The sequence below is a fragment of the Dipodomys merriami genome, unplaced genomic scaffold, assembly GCF_024711535.1.
Source record: "Dipodomys merriami isolate MVZ:Mamm:240054 unplaced genomic scaffold, mDipMer1.0.p SCAF_456, whole genome shotgun sequence".
Lineage (NCBI taxonomy): Eukaryota > Metazoa > Chordata > Mammalia > Rodentia > Heteromyidae > Dipodomys > Dipodomys merriami.
Window position 1 is genome coordinate 229,326 of NW_027206020.1, and position 14,080 is coordinate 243,405.

The 14,080-nt window shown below is 62.3% G+C and overlaps 1 protein-coding gene across 5 annotated transcripts in view; it reads left to right on the forward strand.

Annotated features, from left to right (window-relative positions):
- LOC138808569 (collagen alpha-1(XVIII) chain-like) overlaps positions 1 to 14,080 on the forward strand; it is a 99,530-nt gene that overhangs the window by 37,267 nt on the left and 48,183 nt on the right. For 2 of the 5 annotated variants that reach the window (XM_069994830.1, XM_069994833.1), the window contains exon 1: positions 10,078 to 10,825. The exons of 1 other annotated variant lie outside the window; for it this stretch is intronic. In XM_069994830.1, the coding sequence (XP_069850931.1) occupies positions 10,189 to 10,825 (637 nt within the window). In that variant the 5' untranslated portion in view covers positions 10,078 to 10,188. Of the gene's footprint in view, positions 1 to 10,077; positions 10,826 to 10,851; positions 11,543 to 14,080 lie in introns of those variants that run through there. 2 more of the 5 variants (XM_069994828.1, XM_069994829.1) reach the window with 1 other exon arrangement.

A 14,080-nucleotide genomic window follows, 5' to 3' on the forward strand; every position in this document is an offset into this window, starting at 1 on the left:
AAAAGAAACAAAGATCTAAGTTAGAAAAAGTCACCCTAACCTGAAGACCTCCCATTCTGGAAGCTGTTCCCCATTATGAGGGGTCAATGCAGACCCCCGGGACTCTACTTGGAAATTCAACAGGCTGACTCCAGTGTTCATAGAGAATAGCCTTGAAAGCGAGCAGTTGTGGGATGTCTTGGGTTTTGAGGGGATGTGTGTCTGTGTGTCTGTATCTGCATCTGCTCTGTTTTGGGGCTGTTCCTGTAATCTGTGGTCAACTCAGAGCAATTTAGGTCTTTCCATTTTGTGTAAGCGAATGTTCGATTGCCATGAGGAGATCTTGAGGACCCTCACCAGCCTAGCCTATCAAGCTTCCCCACTATGGAGTTAATAGAAGACAGAGGGAGCTCCCCTCCCCCACCCCCTCCCCTCCAGCCTCCTCACCCTCCCTTCCCCGCCCACCTCACCCACCTCTCTCAGTTCTCTGCCAGGTGGTTTTGAAGCCTCAGCATTGGGTAACACCCACACTGGGTACTGGGGAAATTGATTAACACCTGAAAAGCCTTTCTTCCCACCCTGTGCTGAGTCAACTTTATGCCCCCCCCATCCCACCCCCAGGTGAAATGAAGGAGTATCTTAAAAGGACATAGGAAAGAACCTCTGTTTTCCTAGCCGACTTTTCCGACTTGCAGTAGACATTCATCCGTGTCTTTCACCTCACTACCTAGTTGGTATTTTCTCTAAGCTTCTTTCTCTTCCATTCATAGTTTCTCCTAGACATACCCATGCACACACCAGCTCACGCATCAAGTAACACATATCCACATACATGCCTATGCATGTACGGGTGTATCCATACACGATGTGTGTGTTCATGCACACATCTCTGTCTGCATGTGGTACACACATAGATGTGTGGCATGGTCTCATGTGCACACTTCTGTGCAACATGAAAATCCATTCATTTGGTGGGACAAGTCATGGTCCCCTGGCCCATTGCCCAGGTCTTGAAGGAATTCCCTGAGAGCACTCTCCTGCAGTGTCACCATTATTCCTTTGAATTTTGCAAGAATTCTGTCCTCTATATTCCAAGTGTCCACTGTTCTAATAATTCCTTCCTTCTGGGCCATCCCAGAATAGCATGTTGGTGTGAGCAACCCTGGAGCCTCTTGCCTCTAGAGTGGCCCCTAGCCTTGTCTTGGTGATGTAGACATGGTGGTGTCTGGTGAGCGTCCCTGTCTGCCATCTCTGCTAAGTCCCTCAACAGTGGTAGCGTGACCAGTGGGACAGGGTGGGAAGGGTGCCCTGGCCTTCCCCACCCTAGTGACCTTCTTCCCTCTGACTACGTTTATAACCACCGAAGATCCTTCTAGACCGTGTCTCTGAGCTGTGCTTCCCTCCGAGGCAGACTTGGTGGGGCTGGTGCCACGCAGGCTCCAGGGTGCCCTCTGGCTCTCCCATTTCTAAAGACCCCTGGACACTCAGAGGGTGAGGACTGCCCACCCACGGGCTGCTGGCTGGTGTTCCGCACGTGCTTAGGAGCTCCAGGGTTCTCTTGTGTCTGGGAGGCCTGGGGGGGGGCTGTGTTTGGGGGAGGGCAGTGGCCTACATACTTTCCAGGCAGCAGGGACCCCAGGCCCTGGGGAATGCTAAGGACTTAGCCCAGGCATCCATGGAACCTCCCCTTGGACACAGGGTCTCAACATAGGAGAGAACCTTCTCCATACTCCTGGGGAAGGGTGATCTACAAGACACTTTCCTCCTTCAGGGGCTGAGACGGAAGGAAGATGACGCCAGCTGGTGGTTAAAAGCCTCTGGCTTAGATCTTCAGGCTGTGTGTGTGTGTGCCAGGCTGAGGATGGAACCGGGGCATCTCAGTGTCCCCAGTGGGCAGGGCCCTGGGGACCCGGTCACCAGTGGCCAGCCTCCCAGCGAGAACTTGTGACAGAGAGCGAGGCAGGTGTGCTGGTTTCTGTGTGTGGAGTCAGGTGCTGCTGCTCTTGGCTGCTCTGAAGTGGGAGGAACTCATTCATTGTCTTCTCAGAGTGACTTGGCGCCCCGAGTGGCCGTCTCTGAGCCCCTTGCTGCTGTACCCCATCTCCCTGGCTGTCAGCAGGCGTGCAGTCCATGCACGCCATGGACACTGGTGGTGAGAGTCCACAGGTCCCGGCTGGCCTGTCCCCTCTGGTTCCAGCTGGTCCATCCCCTGTGGTACCAGCTGACCCGTCCCCTGTGGTGGTGGCTGACCCATCCCCTGTGGTCCCGGCTGACCCATCCCCTGTGGTGGTGGCTAACCCGTCCCCTGTGGTGGTGGCTGACCCGTCTCCTGTGGTGATGGCTGGCCTGTCCCCTGTGGTCCTGGCTGACCCGTCTCCTGTGGTGATGGCTGGCCTGTCCCCTGTGGTCCTGGCTGACCTGTCCCCTGTGGTCCTGGCTGACCCATCCCCTGTGGTCCCGGCTGACCCGTCCCCTGTGGTGGTGGCTGGCCCGTCCCCTGTGGTAGTGGCTGACCCACCCTCTGTGGTGGTGCCTGACCCGTCCCCTGTGGCGGTGGCTGACCCGTCCCCTGTGGTGGTGGCTGACCCATCCCCTGTAGTGGTGGCTGACCCATCCCCTGTGGTGGTGGCTGACCCGTCCTCTGTGGTCCCGGCTGACCCGTCCCCTGTGGTGGTGGCTGGCCCGTCCCCTGTGGTCCTGGCTGACCCATCCCCTGTGGTGGTGGCTGACCCGTCCCCTGTGGTCCTGGCTGACCCGTCCCCTGTGGTACCAGCTGACCCGTCCCCTGTGGTGGTGGCTGACCCGTCCCCTGTGGTCCTGGCTGACCCGTCCCCTGTGGTACCAGCTGACCCGTCCCCTGTGGTGGTGGCTGACCCGTCCCCTGTGGTGGTGGCTGACCCACCCCCTGTGGTCCCGGCTGACCCGTCCCCTGTGGTCCCGGCTGACCCGTCCCCTGTGGTGGTGGCTGACCCATCCCCTGTGGTCCCGGCTGACCCATCCCCTGTGGTGGTGGCTAACCCGTCCCCTGTGGTGGTGGCTGACCCGTCTCCTGTGGTGATGGCTGGCCTGTCCCCTGTGGTCCTGGCTGACCCATCCCCTGTGGTCCCGGCTGACCCGTCCCCTGTGGTGGTGGCTGGCCCGTCCCCTGTGGTGGTGGCTGGCCCGTCCCCTGTGGTAGTGGCTGACCCACCCTCTGTGGTGGTGCCTGACCCGTCCCCTGTGGTGGTGGCTGACCCATCCCCTGTAATGGTGCCTGACCCGTCCCCTGTGGTGGTGGCTGACCCATCCCCTGTGGTGGTGGCTGACCCATCCCCTGTGGTCCTGGCTGACCCATCCCCTGTGGTCCTGGCTGGCCCGTCCCCTGTGGTGGTGGCTGGCCCGTCCCCTGTGGTCCTGGCTGACCCGTCCCCTGTGGTGGTGGCTGACCCGTCCCCTGTGGTGGTGGCTGACCTGTCCCCTGTGGTGGTGGCTGACCCATCCCCTGTGGTGGTGGCTGACCCGTCCCCTGTGGTGGTGGCTGGCCCGTCCCCTGTGGTCCTGGCTGGCCTGTCCCCTGTGGTCCTGACCCTTCTCCTGTGGTGGTGGCTGACCCGTCCCCTGTGGTCCCAGCTGACCCATCCCCTGTGGTCCCGGCTGACCCGTCCCCTGTGGTGGTAGCTGACCCGTCCCCTGTGGTGGTGGCTGACCCATCCCCTGTGGTGGTGGCTGGCCCGTCCCCTGTGGTCCTGGCTGACCCGTCCCCTGTGGTGGTGGCTGGCCCGTCCCCTGTGGTCCTGGCTGACCCGTCCCCTGTGGTGGTGGCTGGCCCGTCCCCTGTGGTCCTGGCTGACCCGTCCCCTGTGGTGGTGGCTGGCCCGTCCCCTGTGGTGGTGGCTGACCCGTCCCCTGTGGTGGTGGCTGACCTGTCCCCTGTGGTGGTGGCTGACCCGTCCTCTGTGGTCCCGGCTGACCCGTCCCCTGTGGTCCCGGCTGACCTGTCCCCTGTGGTGGTGGCTGACCCGTCCCCTGTGGTGGTGACTGACCCGTCCCCTGTGGTGGTGGCTGACCCGTCCCCTGTGGTGGTGGCTGGCCCGTCCCCTGTGGTCCTGGCTGGCCCGCCCCCTGTGGTCCTGGCTGACTCGTCCCCTGTGGTGGTGGCTGACCCATCCCCTGTGGTGGTGGCTGGCCCGTCCCCTGTGGTGGTGGCTGACCCGTCCCCTGTGGTGGTGACTGACCCGTCCCCTGTGGTCCTGGCTGACCCGCCCCCTGTGGTGGTGGCTGACCCGTCCCCTGTGGTGGTGGCTGGCCCGTCCCCTGTGGTGGTGGCTGACCCGTCCCCTGTGGTCCTGGCTGACCCGCCCCCTGTGGTGGTGGCTGACCCGTCCCCTGTGGTCCTTGCCGACCCGCCCGCTGTGGTCCTGTTCAGAGGTGCTATGTGCTGACTTCCATGCTCACGAGGGTGAAGTGGACCTTCCCAGGAGGGGTTCTTGTCCACGTGTGTCCCTGTGGGGAGGCGAGCTTGTGGCATGTGGAGAACACCGGCAGAGGACGGCACCTGCCAGGGCAGGTGCCCGCCGCTCACACCTGCTGCCTGCCTGCCCGCCTCCCGCCAGCGGGTGGCGCTCCCCCAGGAGGCATGGAGACTTCCCCTCGCCACCGTCTCTGTCCTCCACTGAGGTGCTCGAGTGTCAGCTGAGAGCTAGGTGAGTGTCCTCAGCCCGCGGCCTCCCCGGGCACACAGATACCGCCGGGCCTAGCGCGCGTCGGGTCCATCCCAAGGGCCTGAGGCCATTCCTTGCCAGGAGGGAACGGTTCTGCTCTCACTCCACAGCATCTCCCTCCTACCCCAAAGGAGGGAGACACCCCAAAGTCCTGATTGCGCTGCCATGCCCGTCCCTCCAAGTACACAGATGTTGGGATGAGGTGCAGGCAGGACCACTGGACGGGGCGTGGCCTCTTGCTGCGCCAGCATGGATCGGGGGCCCTGTCCACTCCACACTAAGAGAGCACTTGTGTGTATGTGCGTGCATATGTGACTGTGTGTGCAGGAGATCACGTGCACACACATGCACGTTGTGTGAGCAGGTGTGTGCACGTGTGCTTGTCTGTGGGCCAGTGTGCATGTGCTAGAGTGCATACATACATGTGTGTGTGTGGATGTATTGTGTACATGTGAAAGTGTGTGAACAGGTGTGTGCATGTGTGTGAGCCAGGTGACTGTGCTGGTGTGTTTAATTGTGTGTGACTGTGAGCACACATGTGTGGGCATGTGTGTGAGCACACACGTGCGCATGTGTGTGAGCCACTGCGTGCCTCATGTGGGGCCTGGTGCTTCCTGGTGGGAGCCATGTCGGGGGCTGGGAACACTGAAGGTGTGATTGTCCTGGGGGGCTTGGGGGGTGGACAGGCAGGGTGGGCCTGGAGCATGGGTGGCTGAGAGGCCGCGCGGCCCGCGAGCTGCTCGGCACGGCACGGCTGCTGCCTTCCCGGGCAGCATGGTCCCGCGAGCAGAGCTTTTCTGTTCCCTTGGTCCCTCAGCCTAGATCTGCCCAAGAGTTCAGCATGAATGCCAGCGGCAGGGCTGGCGCAGCCGGCAGAGCCAGGCGGAGCGGTCAGCACACGTAGATGGGGCAGGGGCGGGGACACCCCATCCCGCACCCAGCTGGGCCTCCACAGTGCTGGGGGGAGGGGCAAGGAGGACAGAAGGGGAGAGAGAGCCCTGGAATTTCCGCCCTAGGATCTTCTAGAGACACCTGAGGCATACAATCCTATTAGTGGCAGTGAGTTTCCAGATTGTTCTCTGGGCATTTGAGACCCTTCTGAGCGTCATGGGGATTAATTTGGGGAGCCCAGTCTTGTAAAGACGCAGCTGTTTGCATATGGCCTGCCCTGGCCTGTGAACGGGCGTGGGGTTCAGCTGCTTGGAATGCCGTCTGCTCCTGCGCTGTGCACAGCTGTCCATCGGTGGCCCCTCCGTCCTCTGGGGACAGCGCTTCAGGCCCTCACCACGGCAACGAGGAAGGGTACAGCCCTGGTAACAGTGGCCTCAGGGAAACCGTGAGGAGGGTATGCAGGACGCCGTGTGAGAACTGAGTGTGCGTGTCTGAGTGTGAGAATGTGTGTGACTGCATGTGCACACATGTGTCTGCGTGGAAATGTACATGGCACAGTGTCCGCGCATGTGTGTGCAGATACCCAAGCACCCTTCCATCTCATCTTGAGCGGCCCCTTCAGCCTCAGTTTCCTCATTCTGTAGAACAGACTCATGGGACAGCCGGCGCGAGAGCTCGTGAGCCGTGGTGTGGCTCACACTTTGTATGTAGGACCCCCGTGGTCTAGCAGGGTGGGGTCGCTGGCGGCCCGTGGCCTGGCTGGCTTTGTGGACTGCTCCTGACCAGCCTGGTCCTTTTGTGGATAGGCAAAGGAGGAGGACACCATGAATCAGGCTGTGGAAGGTGAGCTGAGCAGTGATGCCCGGCTGGAAATTGCCCTGCCTGGATTGCCCCCGAGGGCAGGTGCACCTCAGGTGCAGCCAGAGCCCCAGGAGGAGCGCAGAGCCCATGTCAAACACGTGTGTCTCTGTGAATGGCACCCCAGGTAGCTGGCCGGGCAGTGGCCCTTCCTGCCTCTGGCTGCTGGTCGTTGGACACCAGCCTCCAGATTACCCTCTCATTCTCAGGCCTCTGCCTGAGCCCAGGGCTGTGGCTTCTGCAGGCCCCACACCCTTCACCCCCGCGGGACCCCAGTTGGTCTGTCTGTCTGCTGCTCTTCCTGGCCTTGGAGCTGCCCTCTCCCTGCTCAGAGTAGGAGCTCAGGGCCCTGTGAACCTTCACCCTGAGAAGAGTCACAGTAGAGCTGGGCATTGAGGGTCTGGAGAGGTCAGAGCAGGAGTTCCCTGCCCCTCAGGAGTGCTGGGCACTCTCCAGGCCTGGAGAGGAAGGGACGTCACCAGCAGGCAGGGAGCTGTTGGCTGCTGGCAGATCCTGACCCTTCCTTCCCTGGCCTTCCTCGGGCGGGAGGGGGTGCACATGGCAGGAGAAGGGGCAGGGGTGAGGCCCCGGGGGACGCCATTTCCTCCCTTCTGTTTGACGCCACATCTTGATTAGTGATGCAGAACTTAGTGGAAATGCAAATCCTGCGAATGGTTAGACTGCCTTGAGTTGGTGTCAGTCTTACATTTGTTGCTTAAAACCTCAAAACGAGCTCGTGGTGCATGCCTGAAATCCTAGCTACTTGGTAGAAGAGACTGGGAGACTCACAGTTCAGGCCAGTCTGGGTAAAAAAAGACATCATTTCAACAGAAAGCATAACTGGGCCTGGGGTGGGTGTCCATCATCCCAGATACAACAGGCAGTGTAATTGGGGGACTGCAGTCCAGGCTGGCCTGGGCAAAAGGTTCTCGAGACCCTGGATGCAGTGCAGTGTCTTGCGTCAGGCCAGGGGTGCTGTCACCCCTCCCGGACCCTGCTACTGCCCAGAGCTCAGGGCCGGGCAGGGGGGCTTCTGGCCCAGGAACCGCTCCCGATTGGAATCAGGGCCGGGCAGGGGGGCTTCTGGCCCAGGAACCGCTCCTGATTGGAATCAGGGCCGGGCAGGGGGGCTTCTGGCTCAGGAACCGCTCCTGATTGGATGAACCTGGGAAGAGGGCAGGCCTCACCTCTGTGAGGTGCTTGTCACAGGAGCCCACCTGGCGGCGGGAAAAGTGATGGCCTTGCTTGGAGGCTCAGAACCAGCTCAAGTACTGTGACCCAGGGCAGGTGACGCGACAGATGGCGCTATGTGATGGACAGGCGCTATTTGATGGACAGGTGCTACGTGATGGACAGGGCTACTTGATGGACAGGTGTTACGTGATGGACAGATGCTATTCGATGGACAGGCACTACGTGATGGACAGGCACTACGTGATGGACAGGTGCTACTCAATGGACAGGAGCTACTTGATGGACAGAAGCTACGTGATAGACAGAAGCTATGTGGACAGGTGCTACACTGTAGACAGGCCTGGTGCAGCCCCTTCCTTCCCCAGATGGAATGGAGAATTCTCTGAAGCCGTGTGAAGAGGAAGGACAGCAGGGTGGGAAGCATGCAGCCAGAGACTTCCTAGCAGATGCATGTGCCAACGCCCAGCCACGTTCCATGCTGGCCCCCCTGCCAGCCTCTGCACTCTGCCCCTGAAGGGCACCTGGTAAAGACACCTAAGTGTATCGAGACCCAGGCTCCCACAGCCCTTGTGGCACCAGCTGGGGCAGCCCCTGGGCCTCACTCACGGTGGGCAGGCTCGCTGAGCCATCTTGGAGGACTGGGGTGACCCAGGTGTCCCATAAGCCTCTGAGAAGCCTTGAGCTCTGCATACTGATGAGTGACCCTGTGGGATGGGAGGCAGGACCCCTCCCCCTGCCCTATGACACCCTCAACCCTGATAAGTTCCAGGAATTGTCCTTTGCCATCAAGTTAACGCCCACTGCATGCTGGTTTAGAGCATTGAGAGTAATAGGGAACCAGAGTAGACTTAAGAGTAAAGGGGGTGTGCTTTGTCTACTACATTCTATAGGAGGTGAGGCAGATGGGACTAGGGATCTGGGGACCTGGGGGGGGATGGATGCATAGATGGATGGTGGATAGGTGGATGAGTTGATGGGTGGATGAATGGATGGATAGATGGGTGGTGGGTAAGTGGATGGATGGGTGGGTGGGTGGGTGGGTGGGTGGATAGATAGATGCATGGATGGGTCAGTGGGTGGGTGGATAGGTGGGTGGGTGGATAGATGGATGCATGGATGGATGGATGGATGGGTGGGTGGGTGGGTGCGTGAATGGGTGGGTTGGTGGATGGGTGGGTGGATAGATGTATGGATGGCTAGATGGCTAGATGGATGCATAGGTGGGTGGATGGATGATGGATGGATGGATGAATGGGTTGATGGGTTAGGTGAGTAGGTGGGTGGATAGGTAGATGGGTGGGTGGTTAGATGGATGATGGATGGATGGATGCATGCATGCATGCATGAATGGTTGAGTGGAAGGATGAATGAGTGAGTGAGTGTATAGATGCATGGATGAGTGACTGGATGGATGGGTGGGTCAGTGTGTGAGTGAATAGATATATGGATGGATAGGATAGATGAGTGGATGGGTAGATGGATGGATGGATGGATAGATGGATGGATGGATGGATGGTTGGATAGATGAGTGGAAGTGTGGGTGAGTGGATGGGTTGGTGGGTGGGTGGGTGGATGGATGAGTGGAAGGATGGATGGATGAGTGAGTGGATGGGTGGGTGGGTGGATAGATATATGGATGAATAGGATGGATGGGTGGAAGAATGGAAGGATGAGTGGGTGGGTGGCTGGATGGATTGATAGATGAGTGGGTAGATGGTTGGATGAGTGAAAGAATGGATGAGTGGGTGGATGGGTGGGTGGGTGGATGGGTGGGTGGATAGATGTATGTTTGTATGGATGGATGGGTAGATGGATGGATGGGTGAGTGAATGGGTGAATGGGTGGATGGATGAGTGGAAGAATGGATGAGTGGGTGGATGGGTGGGTGGATAGATGTATGTTTGTATGTATGGATGGGTGGATGGATGGATGGGTGAATGGATGGATGGATGGATGATGGATGGATAGATGGATGGGTGAATGGATAGGTGAATAGATGGATGAGTGGAAGGATGGATGAGGGGGTGGATGGATGGGTGTGTGGATACGTGGATAGCTTCAAATCTGAGCAGCAAGGAAGGAAATCCCCTCTTCCCTCCTCTCCTCTGTCCAGTGTTTTCATGCTTGGAGGCAACAGTTGCAGCCAGCATTGGAATTGCAACAATCACTTTTTAAAGTTCCAGTTTGACCACAGAACAGTGGCTGGAGGCCAGGACTTCCAGCATTCTCCACTGGGGCTGGGCTGAGGCCTCCATGGGCCCTGGCCTGAAGGCCTGCGCCCACACACCCCAGGCAGACTCAGCAGTTTGGACAGACAGGAGCTCCCCTGGCTGCTCCTCGGAATGCCCTGCCCTGTGGATGTATTGGAAAAATGGGAGGGAAGGAGTTAAATGGAGCGTGGAGGTCAGCGGGTCACCTTGGCTCTCAGGACTGGCCCTTCTGCGGGAGTGGAAAAGTAGCAGAAAGCTGCTGGGAGGAAGCAGAGAACTGAGAGTGGGGGTGGGCGGGCTCTGCCCGCAGGCCCCGCCTCCTGGCCCACCGGGCAGCTGCTGCGCTCACAGCCCCGATGGCTCCCGACCCCAGCGGACGCCTCCGCCTGCTGCCGCCGCTGCCGCCGCCGCTGCTGCTGCTGCTGCTGCTGCTGCTGACCTGCCTTCCGCCTGCCGGGGCCAACCTGCTGAGTCTGGAATGGCTGTGGTCCAGTAAGCTCTCCGACTCCCCGGCCACCGTGGTCCCCCGCCCCACACACGCGGGCCCCCGGCATGACCCCACAGAGCCAGCACCGCTCTCGGCCAGCCCCGAGCTGCCTAGGGAACAGCCAGGCCCTGGCCGGCCTGGGGCCTCCGCCCCCCCCACGGCCCCGGCCACCCCGGCCGCGAGCGCCGACACGAAGGAGGAGAACATTGCCGGCGTCGGAGCCAAGATCTTGAATGTCGCTGAGGGCATCCGGAGCTTCGTCCAGCTGTGGGATGATGCCACTCCTACCCCGAACTCGGCTGTGGCGGACCCCCCCACCCACACGGGGCTCTCCAGCAACCCCCAGGAGAGCAGGACTACTCTCTGGCCAAGCAGTGGAGCTCTGGGCTCACCGGACACCCAGAGCCCCGAGGCCAGCACCCTGGCTGCGCCCACCCAGCCGTCTCCCTCTTGGAGCAGGACCCAGGCACCCCAGAGGGGTTCCACAGCACCGCCGGTTCCCACAGGTAGAGCTCCTCCCTCCTCCATGCCAGGCAGAGCGCCCACCTGGCAGCCGGGGCACCTGGACAGGGGAAGACGCTTGCCGGTGGCGGCCGGTCCCAGCCCGTGGCACGGATGCCCCGAAGGACCCGCGGCGCCCATGCTCACGCCACTTCTGCTTCCGCTGGTGGTGGGTCCCCTGGCCACGCACAGCGCCTCCTCCGCGCCTCCCTCTGCCCCCTCCACCCGCCTGGCTCAGGCGGCAGCGCCAGCACCGCGTGGGGACCGTGGTGCTTGGTTCTCCCACGGGGCTGGCTCCCCGGTGCCTGGTCTCGCTAATAACGCAGCCTTGCTGGGGGCTGCCCCGCAGGCCCCTGCCGGCCGCTGCCTGCCCCTGCCGCCCGGCCTTCCTGTCTGCAGCCGTCTGGGGTTCGGGCACTCCTGGCTGCCCAACCTCCTCCACCACAAGAGCCGCGAGGAGGTGCGGGCTGCGGCGCGGGCGTGGACGGAGCTCCTGCGCACGCACTGCCACCCCTTCCTTGCCTGGTTCTTCTGCCTGCTGCTGGCCCCGCCGTGCGGCCCGGGCCCGGGCCCGCCGCCCGCCCTGCCACCCTGCCGCCAGTTCTGCAAGGCTCTGGAGGACGCCTGCTGGAGCGGCCTGGAGGGGGCCGGGCTGCCCATCCCCTGCGCCTCGCTCCCTGACCAGGAGGAAGGGTACTGTGTGTTCATTGGGCCGGCTGCAGGTAACTGGCCGGCCACCGCCCCTCCTCCCTTTTGCCTTGCCAGATGGAATCAGCCGGGGCTGACTTGACCCCCGGCCCGTCTCTACCCCTCCAGAGCCTGGGGGGGGGGGGAGGGGAGGGCGCAGCCCCTGACTGGGCTCTGAGGTAGGATGGGAGCTGGGCCTGACCCAGGCCTGGGCAGGCAGCCGGTGTCCGGGGTGTCGCCTGCCCCCGGTGATCTCCACTGTGTGTTTGCTCAGTCCTCACAGTAGCTCTCCTGTGTCCATTTTGTCCTGTCACAGGACATAGCCACATCCCTGTTCTCCGACATAGGACGTAGCCTTGTGTCCTGGGTTACGTCTTTGGTCACTGACAGGAAGCTGACAGGTGGAGCCCTGATGTGCGCCTGCGGGGCTGTCATTCCCGCCAGATCCCGCCTCCTCCTGCGCCCAGCGGTTAGGCTGCACATCTCCAGTTCTGTGGCTCCAGCCAGCCACGGGGCGGGTGCAGGCCTGGGCCCCCGCGATGCACCCACGGCCTTGCCATGGGGGGGCCTGGCCCATACCCCGTCACCCTTGCTGCTTGGGGAGAGGGGAACAGCAGGCAGGGACTGGCTCCAGAGCAGAGGCAGTCTGGCAGCTCCTCCCGTCTGAGCCGGGCTCCCCTCCAGCCCTCGGCGCGGCTGTGGTGGAAGGCCTCGGCTGTCTGTCCCCACCTCGTGCCGAGCTGGCCTGACCCTCGGCCCTCAGGCGCGAGCCGGCTCTGTGGGACCCAAGTCGGGCGTCTGCAGTCAACATGATGCTGCCCTGCTGACCCCCAGCGAGCCTGGCTACTGCCAGGGGTTCTTCCCCACAAAGGCCCTGGTGGAGGCCTAGGGTGAGGAGGGAGGGCAGTGCTGGCCCTGGGAAGGACATGGGAGCCGTGAGGATGGCCACGCCCCAGCGAGGTGGAGATGAGGAGGGCGGGGTGCGGGGGCAGGCTGGGGGCAGGGGCTCTGGCTGGAGCCTGGGCGGTCACTCGCCGATCATCTGGAGGGTGGCAGGAGCAGCAGCGGGCAGCTGTCCCCCCCGCATCCCACAGCCGCTGTGCCTGGCAGCCCAGAGCCATCCGGCAGGCATGGGGAGGCCCTGTGTCCCCTGCGGGGGGCGTGGCCACACAGGGGCACCCGACCCCCCTGAGCCTTGGGGGCCACGGTGGCACATTGGGGGAGACAGTGGGCTCATCACTGTGACATCCCACGGGTGCCACCTCGCCCTGTGCCCGTGACCCCCCCGGGGACCCCCTCCCGCGGCCCCCGCCCTGTGCCCATGACCCCTGGGGACCCCCCAAGGCCCCCGCCCTGTGCCCAGCCTCATCCCCCATCCCCCGCCCTGTGCCCAGCCTCATCCCCCATCCCCCGCCCTGTGCCCAGCCTCATCCTCCCTCCTCCCCCCCAGTGGCCCCTGAGGCCCCCGCCCTGTGCCCAGCCTCATCCCCTGTGGCCCCCGCCCTGTGCCCAGCCTCATCCTCCTCCCCCACAGTGGCCCCTGAGCCCCCCGCCCTGTGCCCAGCCTCATCCCCCATCCCCCACCCTGTGCCCAGCCTCATTCCCTATCCCCTGCCCTGTGCCCAGCCTCATCCCCCATCCCCTGCCCTGTGCCCAGCCTCATCCCCCATCCCCTGCCCTGTGCCCAGCCTCATCCCCTATCCCCTGCCCTGTGCCCAGCCTCATTCCCTATCCCCTGCCCTGTGCCCAGCCTCATCCCCCATCCCCTGCCCTGTGCCCAGCCTCATCCCTCATCCCCTGCCCTGTGCCCAGCCTCATCCCTCGTCCCCTGCCCTGTGCCCAGCCTCATCCCCCATCCCCTGCCCTGTGCCCAGCCTCATCCCTCATCCCCTGCCCTGTGTCCAGCCTCATTCCCTATCCCCTGCCCTGTGCCCAGCCTCATTCCCCATCCCCTGCCCTGTGCCCAGCCTCATCCCTCATCCCCTGCCCTGTGTCCAGCCTCATTCCCTATCCCCTGCCCTGTGCCCAGCCTCATTCCCTATCCCCTGCCCTGTGCCCAGCCTCATCCCCCATCCCCTGCCCTGTGCCCAGCCTCATCCCTCATCCCCTGCCCTGGCAGAGCGCAGCAGTGCTCACTGCAGGTTTGCATCTTGCTGCTTTAATCGGAGTAGGACTTAGGGAATGTTACTGTCCTTGACAACGCTTCAGTTAACCTGAGGTTTCTGTTTAACTTTGATTCAGGAAGCGGGCAAGACCGCCTCCGTGGAAAAGTACCTGAACGCTTATCTTTCCCTCCTGGCAATCTGCAAATATTTGTTGTATGGTGCTGACAGAGCTTCCACATGCCGCCAGGCCCTCTGAGGTGTACCAGCCCACCTGCGCTGCCCGCTGCCCGGGGCATCCACCCCCACGGCCTCGCTGGGGCTCAGGGGTCCTGTGTGGTGGTCTGGGAGCCCCTGGCGAGTGTGATTTTATGGACAAACGCATTGCGCATGTGACCACAGTCCAGTGCACTCCGTGTGGATGTGTGCGGTCAGTCCCAGGGCGGGTTGTGAGGTCTGACCGCCGCCCCC